Raw genomic sequence first — 15,465 nt, 5'->3', positions numbered from 1 at the left:
ATGTTACTTAATTCCAATGCAACCTTCTTCTGATCTTGTCCCAACAGTTCAGAAATAATTGTCCTATTGTGAAAACACTTCAGAAATGGTCGCCAAATCAAATCAAATCCCTTTTCTTGCAACCTTCTAATTCAACAAGGGCATTAAAACATTGTACATGACTGCATGAAAATATATTCTTTACATCTACAGCAACACTGTGGTGGAAACGGGCAGGTTATGCAATTGGTTTTCAAAATATTTTAATGGAAATCTTTACATTAATGAAATATTTAAACAACTGCATTGTAGCCATGTACATCAGACTTAGTGTAAGTATCACATTTTAAAACATCTCTCACTCAAACATGTATTCTGTGGTGTAATTTTGTCAGCTATGATTTTTGGTATGTAGGTCTGGTGAGCAAAGTTGATCAAGTGAATGCAGAACCGAAGAGTAAACATACTTACCTCCAGAAATGTGTACATAAATCATTCATAATGTCCAATTATTTCAGGTTTTTGCTAAAAAGTGATCTACCTAATTATACGATTTCACACTTTGTTAGTGTGACATGAAGTACAGAAGCACAGTCATCATTTTCATTATTTAACAGTCACTCGTTATAAGGTGTTAAAACATACAAGTCATTTCACTAAGCACAATGTTTTGCCAGATACCCTTCTGTCTAATTCAAAATAACCAAAAAGAAAAAATGTAAATTGCACTGCTTTTTGTTTTCTTCAGTTCACACCGTTTCAGAGTTTAGCAATGAAGTTCAAGTTGGAATCCCTGGTTAGTGTTAATTAAAATGCAAACTTTTTTTTTTTTTTTTTTTACAAGAGAAGCTGTGTTTGGCTCTACTTTTAGTTGTACATCCAAATAGACCGCTAAATCCCCAAATAAAATTTAAAATAAATGGCTTGAAAAAGATAATACTGCAGTTGTTAGCAGTCAAAAAAATACAGGCATAATAACAGTATGAAGAAAATAAAAGGTTCCCTGCCAAAGTCCACTGACAAAATAATCTTGTCATATTTCACTGAAAAATTTAACATTTATATTTATAAATTTGCTAAAGTCAAAGATAACTTTTTTTTTTACTCTACCAATTATGCATTTGTCTGGAAGTTATGAGTCAAATGGTCTGAATGTACTCGTCTCCAGCCAGTTCAATTAATATCACCAAGTCTCATGTGCAAGATGGTTTTCTGAGTACCTTTTACAAATATTAAAGTAAATATTTACTTTTTACATTATGGGACTGTCTAAATGTTTGCATTTGGGAGGTACACCCACCGATTTTACCATTAATGACTTCTATTTAGGACATTATTTTGTTCACAAAATGTCCTTGACATTTTTTAAGGCCATTTAGTGCATTAAAGTGTCCAACTACACTAAAACAAACACTGTCTAATGAAATACTCTTTTATAGATTATATTACTGCTCTAGTGGGAGAAAAATGTTGATCTATTGAAAACTATTAAATATGTCACACCAACGGCCTTAAATGTACATTCAGAAACTATTATAAGGTAATCTCAACTTCTTTCTGATTTTGAATCAGAATAGAAATCAGGCATTTCAGGTGACTTTTCAAATCCATTTTGTGAGTTTCACCAAAATACTTTTGACAAAAATGGACCCTTTCTTACAAGAAGCCAACCTAGAAGTGCCTAAAGTGCAATACCACTGAGAGATGCAAGGCACTGGTACCAAAACATGTCAACCTCTTTCGAGTCAATGAAATTTCCTCACAAGTCAGGATCACTTCCTCAGTGTTATGATCATACCTCTGAAAATTATTCTGTAACAAGTCATCCTCAAAGGTACATACTATTCACACCATTATCAAAAAACCTTTGAATTTCATTCTTCAGCTCCAAGTTGTTGTCCAAAAATTGTCACTTTCAACTTTTAAAACCAACAAGATGATGACAAATCAAGGCGGAATTTAAAGCTTTAAAGCAAATTAAACTGTGAATTAGTCCATCTTTTATTTACAACCTCTGGCTTCACCCACTGATTATAACTCAGTCATTCAAGAAAAATTGGCCAAATCACTGCAAACTTCCTAATTAGAATAGTATTATGACTGAAAAAAATAAAAAAGGAATGTGAATGTAATGTATGCTCAGTCACTCAAAAAAAAGTTTAGAAAGATGCTTATAATCTAGTAATTTTCCACATTTATGAACTTTACCTTTCAAATATTGGTAATTTTCATCATAACAATGTTTTAAATTAAACTACGCATGTGTTTTTTCTTTACTTTTTTTTTTTTTTTTTAACCAAATAATTGTAAATGGTCTTTCCCAGTCAGTGCAGTTGTGTAGCTCCATATTAAAAACTCACAACATCTTGCTTTGGACAAACCTTAGGCTCTTGTATGATCCAAAGCACATCCCATCCTATAACACAACTGTTGCATAACTTTTAGAAAACAGTTAAGCTACTCTGAACCAACAGCCAGGCTGTCCACTTTTCTTTTGAGGTAACCCTTCATGTCCCCCCTACAAGCCCTGTCGCATTTCATCAAAGCTGGATGTCACCCCCAGGTGGCAGCACACTTCTGCTGGGAGCTGTAATGTAGCGCGGATCCAGTTTGGGCACAAAACCTTTAAAGTCTCTTGATGCCTGAGTTCCAAAAACGTCGAGCAACTCTCGATTCATCAGAGCAAATCTAGGAAAGCAGACAAAGAATAATTATGAAACATACAAATCAGAACATTGATTGAGCTAAAAAGAAAGTAAATTGTTTAAATGGGACAGCTACATAACAACTACCAAACACACTTTGTGTTTACATTGAGGACTTCATGTTTAACAGAATCCCTGAATAATTTTGCCAATAATACCAATCTGTTATCAATTTCTGAACCATTTATTTGTCTTTTTAAGATTTAAATATATGTAATAAACAAGGAATTTCTCACTTACTGCTTATTCAAAAACCTTTTAAGCAATTCTTTTATTTCTTTTGAAAACATTACTTAAAAGCAGATGTTTGACAGGACACATGTTCATACCTGCCCTTAGTCAAACGGAGCAGGAACTTCCAGTATGAAGGCCTGAGGTTCTGCACTTCCATCACTGCCTGTGTAAATGTCATGAATTTCACGTATTAAATTTCCTTGATTAGCTTGGAAAAAAATGTGAGTAGATATATTCAATACTTACAGCTTGGAAACAGATGGCAGTGGAGATGGCATAAATGACCGTGTCTGCATGAGGAAAATAAGGGAACTGGCCAGCCTCGATGCCCTTGAAGTACATGGTCTGAAAAGAGAAATTACACATTCTGTTACTTTACGAAAACTAGCTTTAGATTAGTATAAATGTTGAGGAAGATACAAACACACACGGACTGGCTACAATGTTAAAACAACTGACATTTCAAATTAGTACCCATTACTCCTGGATGACCACCTTGAGCTTGGTGCTGGACTGGTGTCAATCCAAAGTTATTCAAATTTACAACCTTTAGTAAGTTTGAAACTGAGGTCATTTGCCACTAAATGTTTGCTCCTCTCTTTTACAGCAGTAAAAGTCTGACTTACTGATTTAGGATTAGAGTACAGAAAGACATTGTTTCCTTTTTTTTGTTAGTAATTTCTTGTCTTTATAAGCAATGCTTATATGAATAATAAGTATTAAATTGATTAAAAGGGTAATGTGGCAAACAATAGCCTTACTGGCTTCCATTTAATCTATGTGGAAGCTCTCTTTTTTTAATCAACTTCTCCCTATAGGATTAGGAAGACTGAAACTTTTTGTGAGAGTTGCTACTTCTATGCAATTAGTCTTTATAGTAAAGATCCCATTTTATAGCCTGTCAAGTGATAAAAAAGTGGTTTAAGATAGTGCCCTTTCCCAGAATCAGCACTAGAACCACTCGGACAAAGAAGACAAATAAAAAAAAGTTTATTTTTGGGATATATTGTAATACTTTTAGTACCAGGATTACCAGCATAACCTTAAAGGTCCACATCTACATGCCCAGAGTGGCATTACAATTGTTAATATGGTGACTGATCAGTGTGCCTTTCAAAGTCCTGTTAAACTATCTCACAAATTTCTGACATGTCTAAATGGTCATGGTTTGTATAAAAACAACTATAATCTGCTGAATGCGCACAAATACATAAACCAGGTCACAACAATGCATGTAAGCAGTATACAAGATTTCCAGAGTTGTATTTGCACTGGATCATTCACTGCCATAATTTTTTATCTTACTTTGGGATTTATGTGGAAAAGAACACACAGCCTCTCTAAAATGTAAAGTTTTACATATCAGAATATGAAGTCACCTGGTCTTTATCAGGTCTTAATACTGAGTAAATACAACCTCAGATGAACAACAGCAGCTGACATATTGCATGATGTTATTATGTCAAAATACAGACACTGTGTGTACAAAATAAGTGCATCTTCATGGCTTCTTTGGGAATCATGACAATAAGAAACAGCCAGGTTCTGATCCATTTGATTGTTTTTAATCAACAGCAAAAGCAATCACTTCTATAAAAGTATTAGCTTTTTTTCCATCTACCAGCTCAAATTGTTTGAAAACAGTTGTGAAGTATAAGCAAACACCAAGACTTTAGCAACAATATCTTTTTGACCGATGACTAAATAGAAGATGTTTTTCCTTATTATTGTTCTCTGTTAAAACTGAAAAGCAAAAATAGCACATCAGCACAAACGCCTCAAAGACCTCATACTAGCTGTCATGCATTATGGGGAAGTATAATTATTTGGGTTTCTTTTCACAGTCACACGACCAGGACACCATGTAGATATTCCTCTATATACAAACTATTCTTCAGTCATATGTGAGGCCACCTTTCTGTCAGATAAAGCCTGACTGTACTGTAATCAGGTCATACTAAAGGACAGGCATCCCAAACATGCCATCAGATATAGAACACAACAGCTGAAAAATAAAACAGTCAAGGTGTTGCAATGACCCAAAGCCCAGACATCAACTTGATTAAACTGTTATGTTGGGATCTTAAAAGTTGTGTTTAAATAAATGTCTGTCACCTTCAAGGGATGGCAACATTGTAAAGTTGGCCATCATATGGTGTAGTTCAGCCCAGCTCCGGTCCTCGAGGGTCAAAATCTTGCAGGGTTTCCATGTACCCCTGCTCGAACACAACTGACTCAAATTCATCATAGTGCAAAGCAGTGGTTGAACTTTATTGGCTGTTGGATCCATTTAATGGAAGCCAGATATGTGGAACAGGAATATCTGGAAAACCTGCAGGACAGCTGCCCTTAAGGACCAACTTTGGACACCCTTGGTATATAGTTATAGAATTTAGCATGTAGTTCATTTGAGGCTGTTGCTTTATTTTAAGACCTGTTAAAGACCAGGTCTTTTTTTTTTTATTATAAATAAAACCTTAAAATCAAGTGTTGCTTCATTTTCAAATGACTGCAGCAACAAAACATTATGTTTGCTATGATAAACAATAAATTCAGTACTAAAATATATGATTATCTTCATGTGTTGGTAGCTTTTACCTCCACCAGCTTAGAGAAGAGATACATGGTTATTGATGTGCTTTTGTAGAAGAACATTGAGATACCAGCCAGGAAACCTTGAGAGACGGAGGAAATAGAAAAAGGAATTATCAGGCAAAGAATGACAAAAATCCCTCAGAGGATTCATTTTATTTAACAATTAATACGATCCTGTCTCACCAGCTATGAGAGCATGGAGTTCATCATCAATGTTACGCACCCAGCGCAACAAGCAGCTTGTTCCCTGGATGTCAGACAAACACACATTAAAAAGCATGTTATGCCAAGAACATGTAGGATATTTATGCAGGACGTTCAGTTTTTTTTTTTTCCTGAGGAAGGAAAACTGTAACTCCTGACCAAAATGCATCTATTGTAGCAGCACTCAGAATAACAAACATCTTTGTTGTAAAAAAAAAAAAAAACATGGCAGCAGAATGTACCTTGTAGATGCTGACAAAAGAGCCTAAAAAGGCCCCAAGCTGGAAGTTTTCCTTGTTGTAGAAGACAGAGGGAAGGCGTGAAGGTTTGGAGAATATCTGCCTGAATGCTGAGGGCACTTTTAGACAACACTGGATAAGATAGCCAATACTGAACATCCTGACAAAACCCTGGAATGATAAATAATGACAAACCTTGCTTATAGTTAACCGAATAGTACATTCTTGAAGCATAATAACTCAGTTATGAAGTAAAATGATTATCAAAGAGATTTTGAGTGGATCGTGTCTTACTTTAACACAATAGGAAATGCAGTTATCTTGATTATGTTTACAGCATCTGTGTCTTGGACCCTGTCTGCATCTGGATTATTACAAGGACAAAGAAACAAATAAGGAGTACTGCCCATGACCCTCCACCAACCCATTTTTGTACAGGCAGAGGTATGTTTTCTCTCACAATGTTTCTAGCAGTTCCCTGGTGTAAGCTATCAGAGTTTTCCTCCTGGAGCTCAGCCTTTCTGCTGATGCCTGCGAATGTTCTGTCCCTACAGCAGCTGCCCTCTCAAGGGGCCTTGTTCCAGCAGGTTCAGCCAGAGTAGAATGACTTGGAAGCTCTTCTTTACCAATGATGAATCTGTGACAGAAAATGCACACATCTACAACCTTTATCAAAACGCTGTCAGTAGTCTCAAGTTAGGTATACGCAAGAACAGGGTCAACTTACTTTAATGCAGAAAATGCAAAGCCTTTGAGGCCTTCTTTAGTCCTGCAATACAAAACCAAATTTATCACAAACTTGAAGCAATGACCACTATGAAACAACACAAAGTATATTTGTTGTTGCAGTGCAACATGGTGTCCCCTGAACAGCTCTGACCTGAAGAGGAACATGAAGAGTGATGCAGTAATGCAGAACAAGAGTACCTAACAGGACCCAAGACAAGACCAAATCAGTACAGAAAAAAACAACATCCTTCTATTAGTATCAATCATTTCATCACCATGATACAATCTGTTGAGGTATGTGATGAAAATGGTAAGTATTTACACACTGAACTGAAGTCTGGTAATATTGCACTAAAGTGGAACAGGTTTTCAAAACTATACTTCACTGTTATAACCATTTATCTGAATTCTGGCATTAACCTGCTGCTGCTTGAACACTGATAAAAAAGACTGCTGACTTGACAGGTTGAGTTATCTAGATCTCCTTTGAGCTTACCTCACCATGTTTGATGGGTTTGACAATACCACGTGTCACTGCCATGCGGAACAAAGTCTCACTGGCCTGGTAATGAGATTAGGTCGTCAGATATACACTATTCACAAAAAGTTAGGGATATTCAGCTTTTGGGTGAAATTTCACAACAAGCCTAAAATGCATTCAAACCTGTACAGGTGAACTTAATCTGATCTTCTCTAAGCTTTTAAATGCACATGTCCAACTGTTAAATGTTTCAATAAATTTTGCACAAGTTGCTGTTCTTTAACAAGGAGCTTAACAGCAAAAATCACGGCAGGTGTGTGATCCTTGAATTGACCAATAAATGTCCTGGTTCAATTAGAGCTGGTGTTTAAACAGTTGTCCTCATCATGCTGTTCACATTTTGACATCATGAGACCAAGACGACACCTAACAATGGAACAACAGTCCCTTGCCATTGTGATGCTTCAAACAGGACGTTCTCAGACAGAAGTGGCCACTGAGCTTGGAGTGTCACAGAGTGTCATCAGCAGGTTGCAACAGAGATATCGAGAGACTGGAAGAGTCACAGAAAGGCCTAGAAGTGGACGTCCTTTGGCCACATCCCGTGCTGATGACCGCTACATTGTGAACACTGCCCTGAGAAACCGGATGATGAATGCCACTCAACTCCAGGCACGTTTAAGAGAGGTGAGAGGCACCCAAGTGTCACGTCAGACCATTCGAAACCGTTTACATCAGCGTGGTCTGCGTGCTAGACGACCTGCACGGGTACCTGACCACACCACCAGGCACAGGCATCATCGTCTTGCATGGGCCAGGGAGCATTTACGCTGGACGAGGAACCAGTGGGCCTCAGTGCTGTTCTCTGATGAAAGTCGATTCACACTGAGCAGAAATGATGGCCGGCAACGATGTTGGAGACGTCAGGGAGAGCGCTATGCATCAGCCACTGTTGTCACCAGGCGAGCTTTTGGTGGTGGCGGTGTTACAGTGTGGGCAGGGGTGTCCACTTGGTACAGAACTGCCCTAAACTTTGTGAATGGTACAGTGACAAGCCCATACTACCCGAATAACATCATTAATCCAGTGATTGTGCCCCTACATGAACAGCACAGGCCTAATTTCATCTTCATGGACGACAATGCTCCTGCTCATCGAGGCCGCATCATCAGGGAACGGCTGTTGGAGACTGGTGTACCTCAAATGGAATGGCCTGCACTCTCTCCAGACCTGAATCCCATTGAAAACCTGTGGGATCAGCTGAGCCGTTGTGTAGAGGCTCAAAACCCTGCACCCCAGAACCTCAATGACCTGAGGGCTGCCCTTCAAGAAGAGTGGGATGCCATGCCTCAGCAGGCAATAAGTTGCCTTGTGAACAGCATGAGACGTCGTTGTCAAGCTGTAATTGATGCTCAAGGGCACATGACGAGATATTGAGACGTTCAAATTTTTTGTTGTGGTGTAACTACCATTGTTGTTACCTTTTGTGTTGAATGAATTTTTTGAGATGAGGAAATCAGTAGTGCATCCTTATACTTAAATATCTTACTTTTATGATATTATATCACTGTAGCATGAACATATTGCATTTTCCATAAATTTCACCTGAAAGCCAAATATCCCTAACTTTTTGTGAGTAGTGTATGTAAAGTAACAAAAGCAGATGTACAACTTCATATAAGAAATGATTGTAAAGATAACAGAAAGGGCTCTTACAAGATTTGTCATGTATATTGTCAGCAGCCCTCTCCTGGCAGGGGTGAAAAAAGAAAGAGATAAACACACTTTTAACAAATACTAAATCAACGTGTATAACTAGATGAGTGACATTTAAAAAATCCTTTAAAAAAAAAAAAAAAAAAAAAGTAGGGGTCCCTTTATGTGCCATGTTAGGCTAATTTGTTTGAGACCAAGTTGACAACAAATAAATATCTCACCTGCTCTTGCGCTCCAGGAGGATGGCAATATAGGAGGCAGGCAGTGCTGCACCGAACCCGGATGACCAGGAGTAGAACCCTCCCAAGAGTTTCCTGGCATAAGAAAAACTCTGCGTGAATTAAATATTTTCCTTGTAGGACGTCATAAATTCATTAGGACAATACTTATTTCTTTAACATAAACTTTATTTTTTCTTTATGCATTCAGACATTTTTTTAAAATGCAAAGTCTGCATACTGGCTCATTCTCATTTGGCATGAAGCTAAAATCATTCTCCCAAATCTATTGACAGGAATTATGCAGTAATGACACTCAGACAAACGTATCATTTTCAGCTCACAAGAAGGGGTATTACAAAGAGAGATTGCTGGGTTACTTAGGTACACCGAGCTCAAAACTTAAGTTGACCATGTCTTGCAGGTGGCTATCTTTTGACCAGCCTACATCATGATGGGAAGTAATGACACACCTAGCCAGGACTAGAGGATGTTATGTTTACAGATTCAAATATAAAATCTGCTGAGTTTCCTCCTTATCATTGATTCTTTACTAGAGAATAACATCTGTAAGACATTGTTAAAAATATACTACATCAGCAAAACATGTTGAGTTGAACAGTAGTGCAAATACAAACAACCTTTAGACTACGCATAGCACGGTCACATGACTTCCCTGTACAACAGTTTATCAATGTTTTTATATATTGTTGTGGTATATCAACAAACTGTCTTACAATACTAATCATTCAATTCATTTTTCAGTTTGAATTCACCAAAACTTATTAAAAGTCATTTTAAGTATGGTTATTGACTGTTTTATTTCTTGTAGCACTACATTACACTGACTGTTTAAGTGTTTTGTGGGTTATTTATAGTTATAATAAAAGTTAACGCAAAGTGTAAGAGGTGCATAGATTTAATGGAATCTCTATTAATCGTTCAGTTTTAGCTTTTTTTATTAGCTTAACTTGATGTCTTAACTTTTGAAACACTTCAGAAATGAGCTGTTATTTGTGTGGAATAAATTGAAAACCATAATTGCAAACCATGCATGGTGGCCCTCTTTCAGGATATGCTGCATTTCGGATTATTTATATCAAAGAAATGTATGTCTTTTCACCGTGTCGGATCTACTAACCTGAGAATGCAGAAGAAAACAATGTAGAGACCTCCATTAGCAGTGAGGAAAGAGGTAGACCAAAGGATCTCAGGGAGGAGCTTTCTTAAATAGTAGTCCTTCTTCCTTCTCCGTAGAATTGCTGCTATCTGCATTAGTTAAATGGCAGTCAGTATATTTTAGGTAGTCATTCTGGAATGCTTGAGATAATATCATGAGAGCTCATAAAGTTAAGTCATACCAAGCTTTAACCATAGATTACAAAAAACAAATAGAAAAAGAATGTAATTGGTGAAACAACCAGAAATTTAACTTGTTATAGTTGTGAGATTTTCTTTTTGGTTTGAATTTTTTTTTTGTTTTTTCCTTTTAGCATGACACCTGCTCTCATTAAGGACAGATTAGATAAAGGTCACTGTTCGCATTCTTTGACATTGCCTTTTGATAATCTGGAGACATGACACTAGAATGCCTTCCATTTCTTATATGCTGTCTGAAACCATGGTAACCAAGGTTATATGCAGATCATTACCCTTATCATAGAAATACAACATTATATAGGTAAAATGCACAAAAGGTAGTGTTCAGGATCCATCCTTGCCCCTATTTATCTCACTCTAAGGGTGTTTTCATTTCTGCAACACTTCTAAGCTTCTGCATTGCCTACAACTTCCCCATGTATACGCTTTGTTGTTTCATTATAATCAAAAATCAAATTTGTGGGACACTCAGGAGATAATGTAGAAAGGAAGGATGATGTGACACTTGGTATGATGCAGGACGTATTCCTCATTTTAAAAAACTGTAACAGTATCCATCTTCTCTGCTAGTCTGTAAAGAGTAAGCTGCTCTAGTTAAATCTATCATGCTGTGCTTATTTCCTAACTAAACTAACTGTGGTGGATTTAGATATGTGACACTTCAAATAAGTCAGTTTAAAGTAAAGCAAGAGTGACAGCTCTGGTAAATAATGCTGTTTCTTTTTTTTAATAATCAGATTATTACCTGTTGTCTAACAAACTAGTAGCTCATACTTAATGTAGCATTAAAAAACAGTTGAGCCTTTCGCCACGGATCAGAAGTTATTGCAAAGTAATGCAAAACATACTGTAAGCTAACATGCAGCGCAATGCTAAACTGTAGCAAAGTAATGCAAAACTTGTTGCAAAGTAAGGCTTTAACCGTCTTCCTCAACATGACCTTTGAGAATCCTGAAAAGGACATCGCCAGAAGAACTTTTCTGCCCCCTTTCTGTTTGTTCACATGCATTACTTGAACTTAGACCACAGTTTTAGCTCTAGCTGATCTTCATTGGTTTTCTCATAACTTAGCCTCACTTGGTTAGCTAGCTAACTTTACACATGCAGCGCAAATTCAGAGGTTAAAACATCTTACCAGGTAAAGAGGCGCGTAAATCTTAAAGGAGACTTCGAGAGCACCTCTGGTTACATCCACAGCAGCCTGCACACACGATGGGTCCCAGGTATGACCGACCTCGTAGCAGCTGTGTGGTATCTTACTGAGGGCAGCCATGACTGTAAACGCGGACTGAAACAAACTGCAGGACAGGAGGGCGGTGACGCGCTATCGTGCGCACTGCGCAGTCGCGAGGCTGAGCTATGACATGCGGTGACATGACGTCCTGCCAGTCAGCAGACAGAAGGGTTTTGTTCTCTCATAATCGCTGCCACCTATTATTTTCCCCCGATGTCCATTCAGTTTACAGTAATGTTGTCTTACCCTGCAATAGTGTATGGATCTTAAGAGACACGTATTTTATAGGGAATTATTTATTAGATGGAAAAATGATTGATATATGTATGTATATATATATATATATATATATATATATATATATATATATATATATATATATATATATATATATATATATATATATATATATATATATATATATAAAAGATGGAGGTATTTGCTGTATTCCAACAAACATAATCTAAACCTTTACTTCTTAAAGCTAATATGCTTTAATGTGCAATTAAAGCTAGGGTTGATAATCTTGCTCATAGCCTTTTTTTTTTTTTTACTCTGGGTGAAGTGGTTCCTCATCCTGATAGTAATCTATACATTTTGTAATTATGAACAATAAGAAATATAGTTAGACCCCTCAGTTTACTGTAAATCTGTAAAAACTGACCAATCAAAACGTTCAGGTCGAATTGAAGTTGTTCATTTCTTCTCCTAGCTCCCCAAAGTTAAACATTTCTAGTCATTTTTGGCCAGTCATGTAGAAGAATTTAGCCTATTCCTGTGAACACACCAGCTCCATCTGTTAATGGTTTTTCTCATGAACTGCTCATTCCACAACATTCCTATTGAGTTAAAGTTGGGACATTGCCTTGTTCGTTTCAAAACAAGAACTCTATTCTTGTGTGTTCATCCACTTGAAAAATGGCTAATGGGCTTATTGTCTTTTAACTAACCCACCTAAATTTTTTGATAGACATCATCAAAAAATTTAGGTTAGTTTTATTATTTTTCCTAATAAAACTAGCCTAATTCAAATATTAATTTTTCACTGAACAATGATAACTTACATAAATTTAATATTTAAATCTAGCAACAACTAAGGTCATTCTTCCAGAAAAGATCTTCTATTTGGTACCATATTAAAGTCTTGTTGGATTATGGTGATATCTATGTATAAACTTGTCCTATGCCAGAATATTCAGTCATTTCTCATGATCAAATTATTGATCATAAGTTTCTCTCCAAAAAAATTTTCCACTAGGACTCAAAACTAAGAAAAATGTTTGTAGTATTAAATTGCAAAGCTATGTAGCTGTGTGACATTTCTGATGACCTGCTTCAGACAGCAGGATTGTGCCATAAGAAGCATATTTCTATTCAAAATGTAAAAAAAAAAAAAAAAATTATCAATACTTATCTAAAGCGAATGTTTTTGCATTTATCTGCTTTGAAAATTATTTTTGAAAATATTGTCTTTTCATCTGAACTATTCAAAATTTGTTCAGAAAATGTAAGCAGTACAAACATTTGACTACAGCTTTTTGAGAATAAGATTGGAATCATATTTAGTTAATATGCATAACAGTGCTGTTTAAAGTGAATAGAAATCAGGCGAAATTAAGGTGAATTGCAAAGATTTCAGTCTCACAAAAATGGCTAAGAGCGGGGCCAAATGAAAAATAGATTAAATAAATAAAAGCAGCATTAAAGCTCAAGAAACCTTTTGGAGAGAGGAATTTCTTCAGCTGGTTTAAAGGAATTCTTCAGTGGGCATGAATGATAAAAAGATAAAAAGATAAAAGATAAAAAGATCAAATTTAATGACAAAGACAACAAAGTCATCTTCATGAACTTGACCTCTGGATGGCTATGCAGGCTCATAGCAGAACATCAACTTAAGTTTAAATTGTGATCTATGTTAACTGCCTGATAATCCACAATGTTTTTGTTCATGGCCTTTAACACTGTAAAAAAGAAGAAGTATGCTGCAATGGTGAAGGCCAATCTGGAAAACAAACCGATAAAACACAATCAGTTTGAGTTTTCTTTTCTTTCTGATTGTAGTTCTTGCTTTAGGTCAGTAGATGTCAACCTCATCTCCTGACTGAAACAGAGTGTGCTGTTTTGAAGATGTCCAGTTCACAAATTACAGATGTTTCTATACATTATGGCGTTCCATGTACTCTTTGCCCGCCAGTATAGCTGTTAATTGCTCAGATCTTTTTCTTGCCACTAAGCTGACTTGTCAGTACTTGCTACTTGTTACAAATATTTGGCCATGGCAGTTTGCTTGTAGCCTCCTCATGGTTGCCATTTGCTTGTGGTATTTCAAGGTACTTATTGTTCTCCTCAACATCTGTTATTCTGCCCTCTGGGAGTGCAATGTCCTCCATATGTCCCTCTTTTTGTTACCTTTCAGCTACATTTCTGAAGTTTGAATGACATTCAGATGTCTCTGCTGTAGATCCTGGTGGTGTGGCTCAGTAAGTCAGTGTCTTGCTCATTTTTAGCGTACAGCTTGATGTCATCCATGTAGACCGAGTAACTGATGGTGGTCTGTAGCCATAGCCAGTCTTGTTGATTCGTTGGCTGAGGGGGCTCAGGTCTATGCAGAACAGCAGCAGAGACTGGACATCTTTTTGTATCCCATGTTTGATGCAGACTTGGCTCAAAGTTAGCCTCCTGTGTGGTTTGCTCTTAGTTCTTTTAACCAAAGTGGTTCACATTTATATGAGGTTTCTATGTCTCATATGTTTTTCCAGTATTGTTTAGTTCCCCACCTTAGTGGTCTAGCTTGTGTGGCCTCTATTTCTCTCGTGTATCTCCTCAGTCATGTAGCCAATGCATGGAGTCTTTGTTATGGCAGCTAGAGCCTCAGGTATGGATATGGCTGTACCTCTTGGGTACCCCTTTTGTGGTTGGACCCTTCTAAAGTTAAGACAGTTCAGCAGTTTTCTTTGATTTTGACTTCCGACCTCCTCCGCCATGGTGCCTTCTTCATAGTGATGTTATGTTGGCTAACCATCATCAGGTCGTTATTTACAGTAATCTTCACAGTAGGGATTGTTCTTATTGCTACCTTCACATCAACTGGAATACTTAATATATAATATACTCTGCCAGTCAAAAGTTTGGACACACTTGTCTAATTCTTGGACTATAACATAAACAACACAAACACACACACACATATATTTTTAAAAGAATGAATGAATGAATGAATGAATGAACAAACAACCAAATAAATGAATGAATAAATAAATAAATAAACAAAGCTGGTGCCACATAATAAAGATACGCTTGTTCGTCACCAATGGAAAAGTGAAAGTCCCCCAAGAATTTGAATAAATTACACCTATGGGTGCTTGAGATTGCATTTTGGCATAAATACATAGCTTATCAAAATTTCCACCACTGGGAATGGTGATTGCATCCACCAGTAATTGATGCGAAAACATGAGAGGCTACGCCTGCCAGTCTGGTACCCCTGGAGGCGGTTATAATCGGTGCCCTCTGGCTGAATAGAATAGCTGTTTTCACTTGCTGTTTCGTAAGTGCTGCTCTAAACACAGTTCCTGAGTCAGCCTGTACGGACCTCCACTTGTGCCTGAGCCTCAGCCTGCTGAAAACACCGTCCCAGTCACCTTATAGAGCTTCTTCCAAACATGAAATGGACTTTGGGGATCTTTGCGTGCTGTTTATTTGCTCTATCGTCCGGCAGGAGTGTGGCGCGCAGCCGGGAGAGAGTTTACTA

The 15,465-nt window shown here is 37.1% G+C and overlaps 1 protein-coding gene across 1 annotated transcript; it reads right to left on the bottom strand.

The window, feature by feature from the left end:
- Positions 1 to 189: 189 nt before the first annotated feature.
- tmem135 (transmembrane protein 135) lies at positions 190 to 11,753 on the bottom strand (the record flags this gene model as incomplete). Its single annotated transcript, XM_079247604.1, is given in 16 exon segments — positions 190 to 2,567; positions 2,569 to 2,667; positions 3,014 to 3,081; positions 3,165 to 3,263; positions 5,517 to 5,593; positions 5,697 to 5,760; positions 5,960 to 6,127; positions 6,251 to 6,320; positions 6,417 to 6,593; positions 6,684 to 6,725; positions 6,837 to 6,883; positions 7,182 to 7,247; positions 8,883 to 8,916; positions 9,104 to 9,196; positions 10,242 to 10,369; positions 11,616 to 11,753. Coding segments are annotated over 16 exon segments (1,440 nt in total). The 3' UTR covers positions 190 to 2,497.
- Positions 11,754 to 15,465: the final 3,712 nt, after the last annotated feature.

This window comes from Telmatherina bonti, assembly GCF_933228915.1.
Source record: "Telmatherina bonti genome assembly, chromosome: 10".
Classification (NCBI taxonomy): Eukaryota; Metazoa; Chordata; class Actinopteri; order Atheriniformes; family Telmatherinidae; genus Telmatherina; species Telmatherina bonti.
Note: the sequence above shows the minus strand (reverse complement) of the source record. Positions and strands in the feature narration are given on the sequence as shown.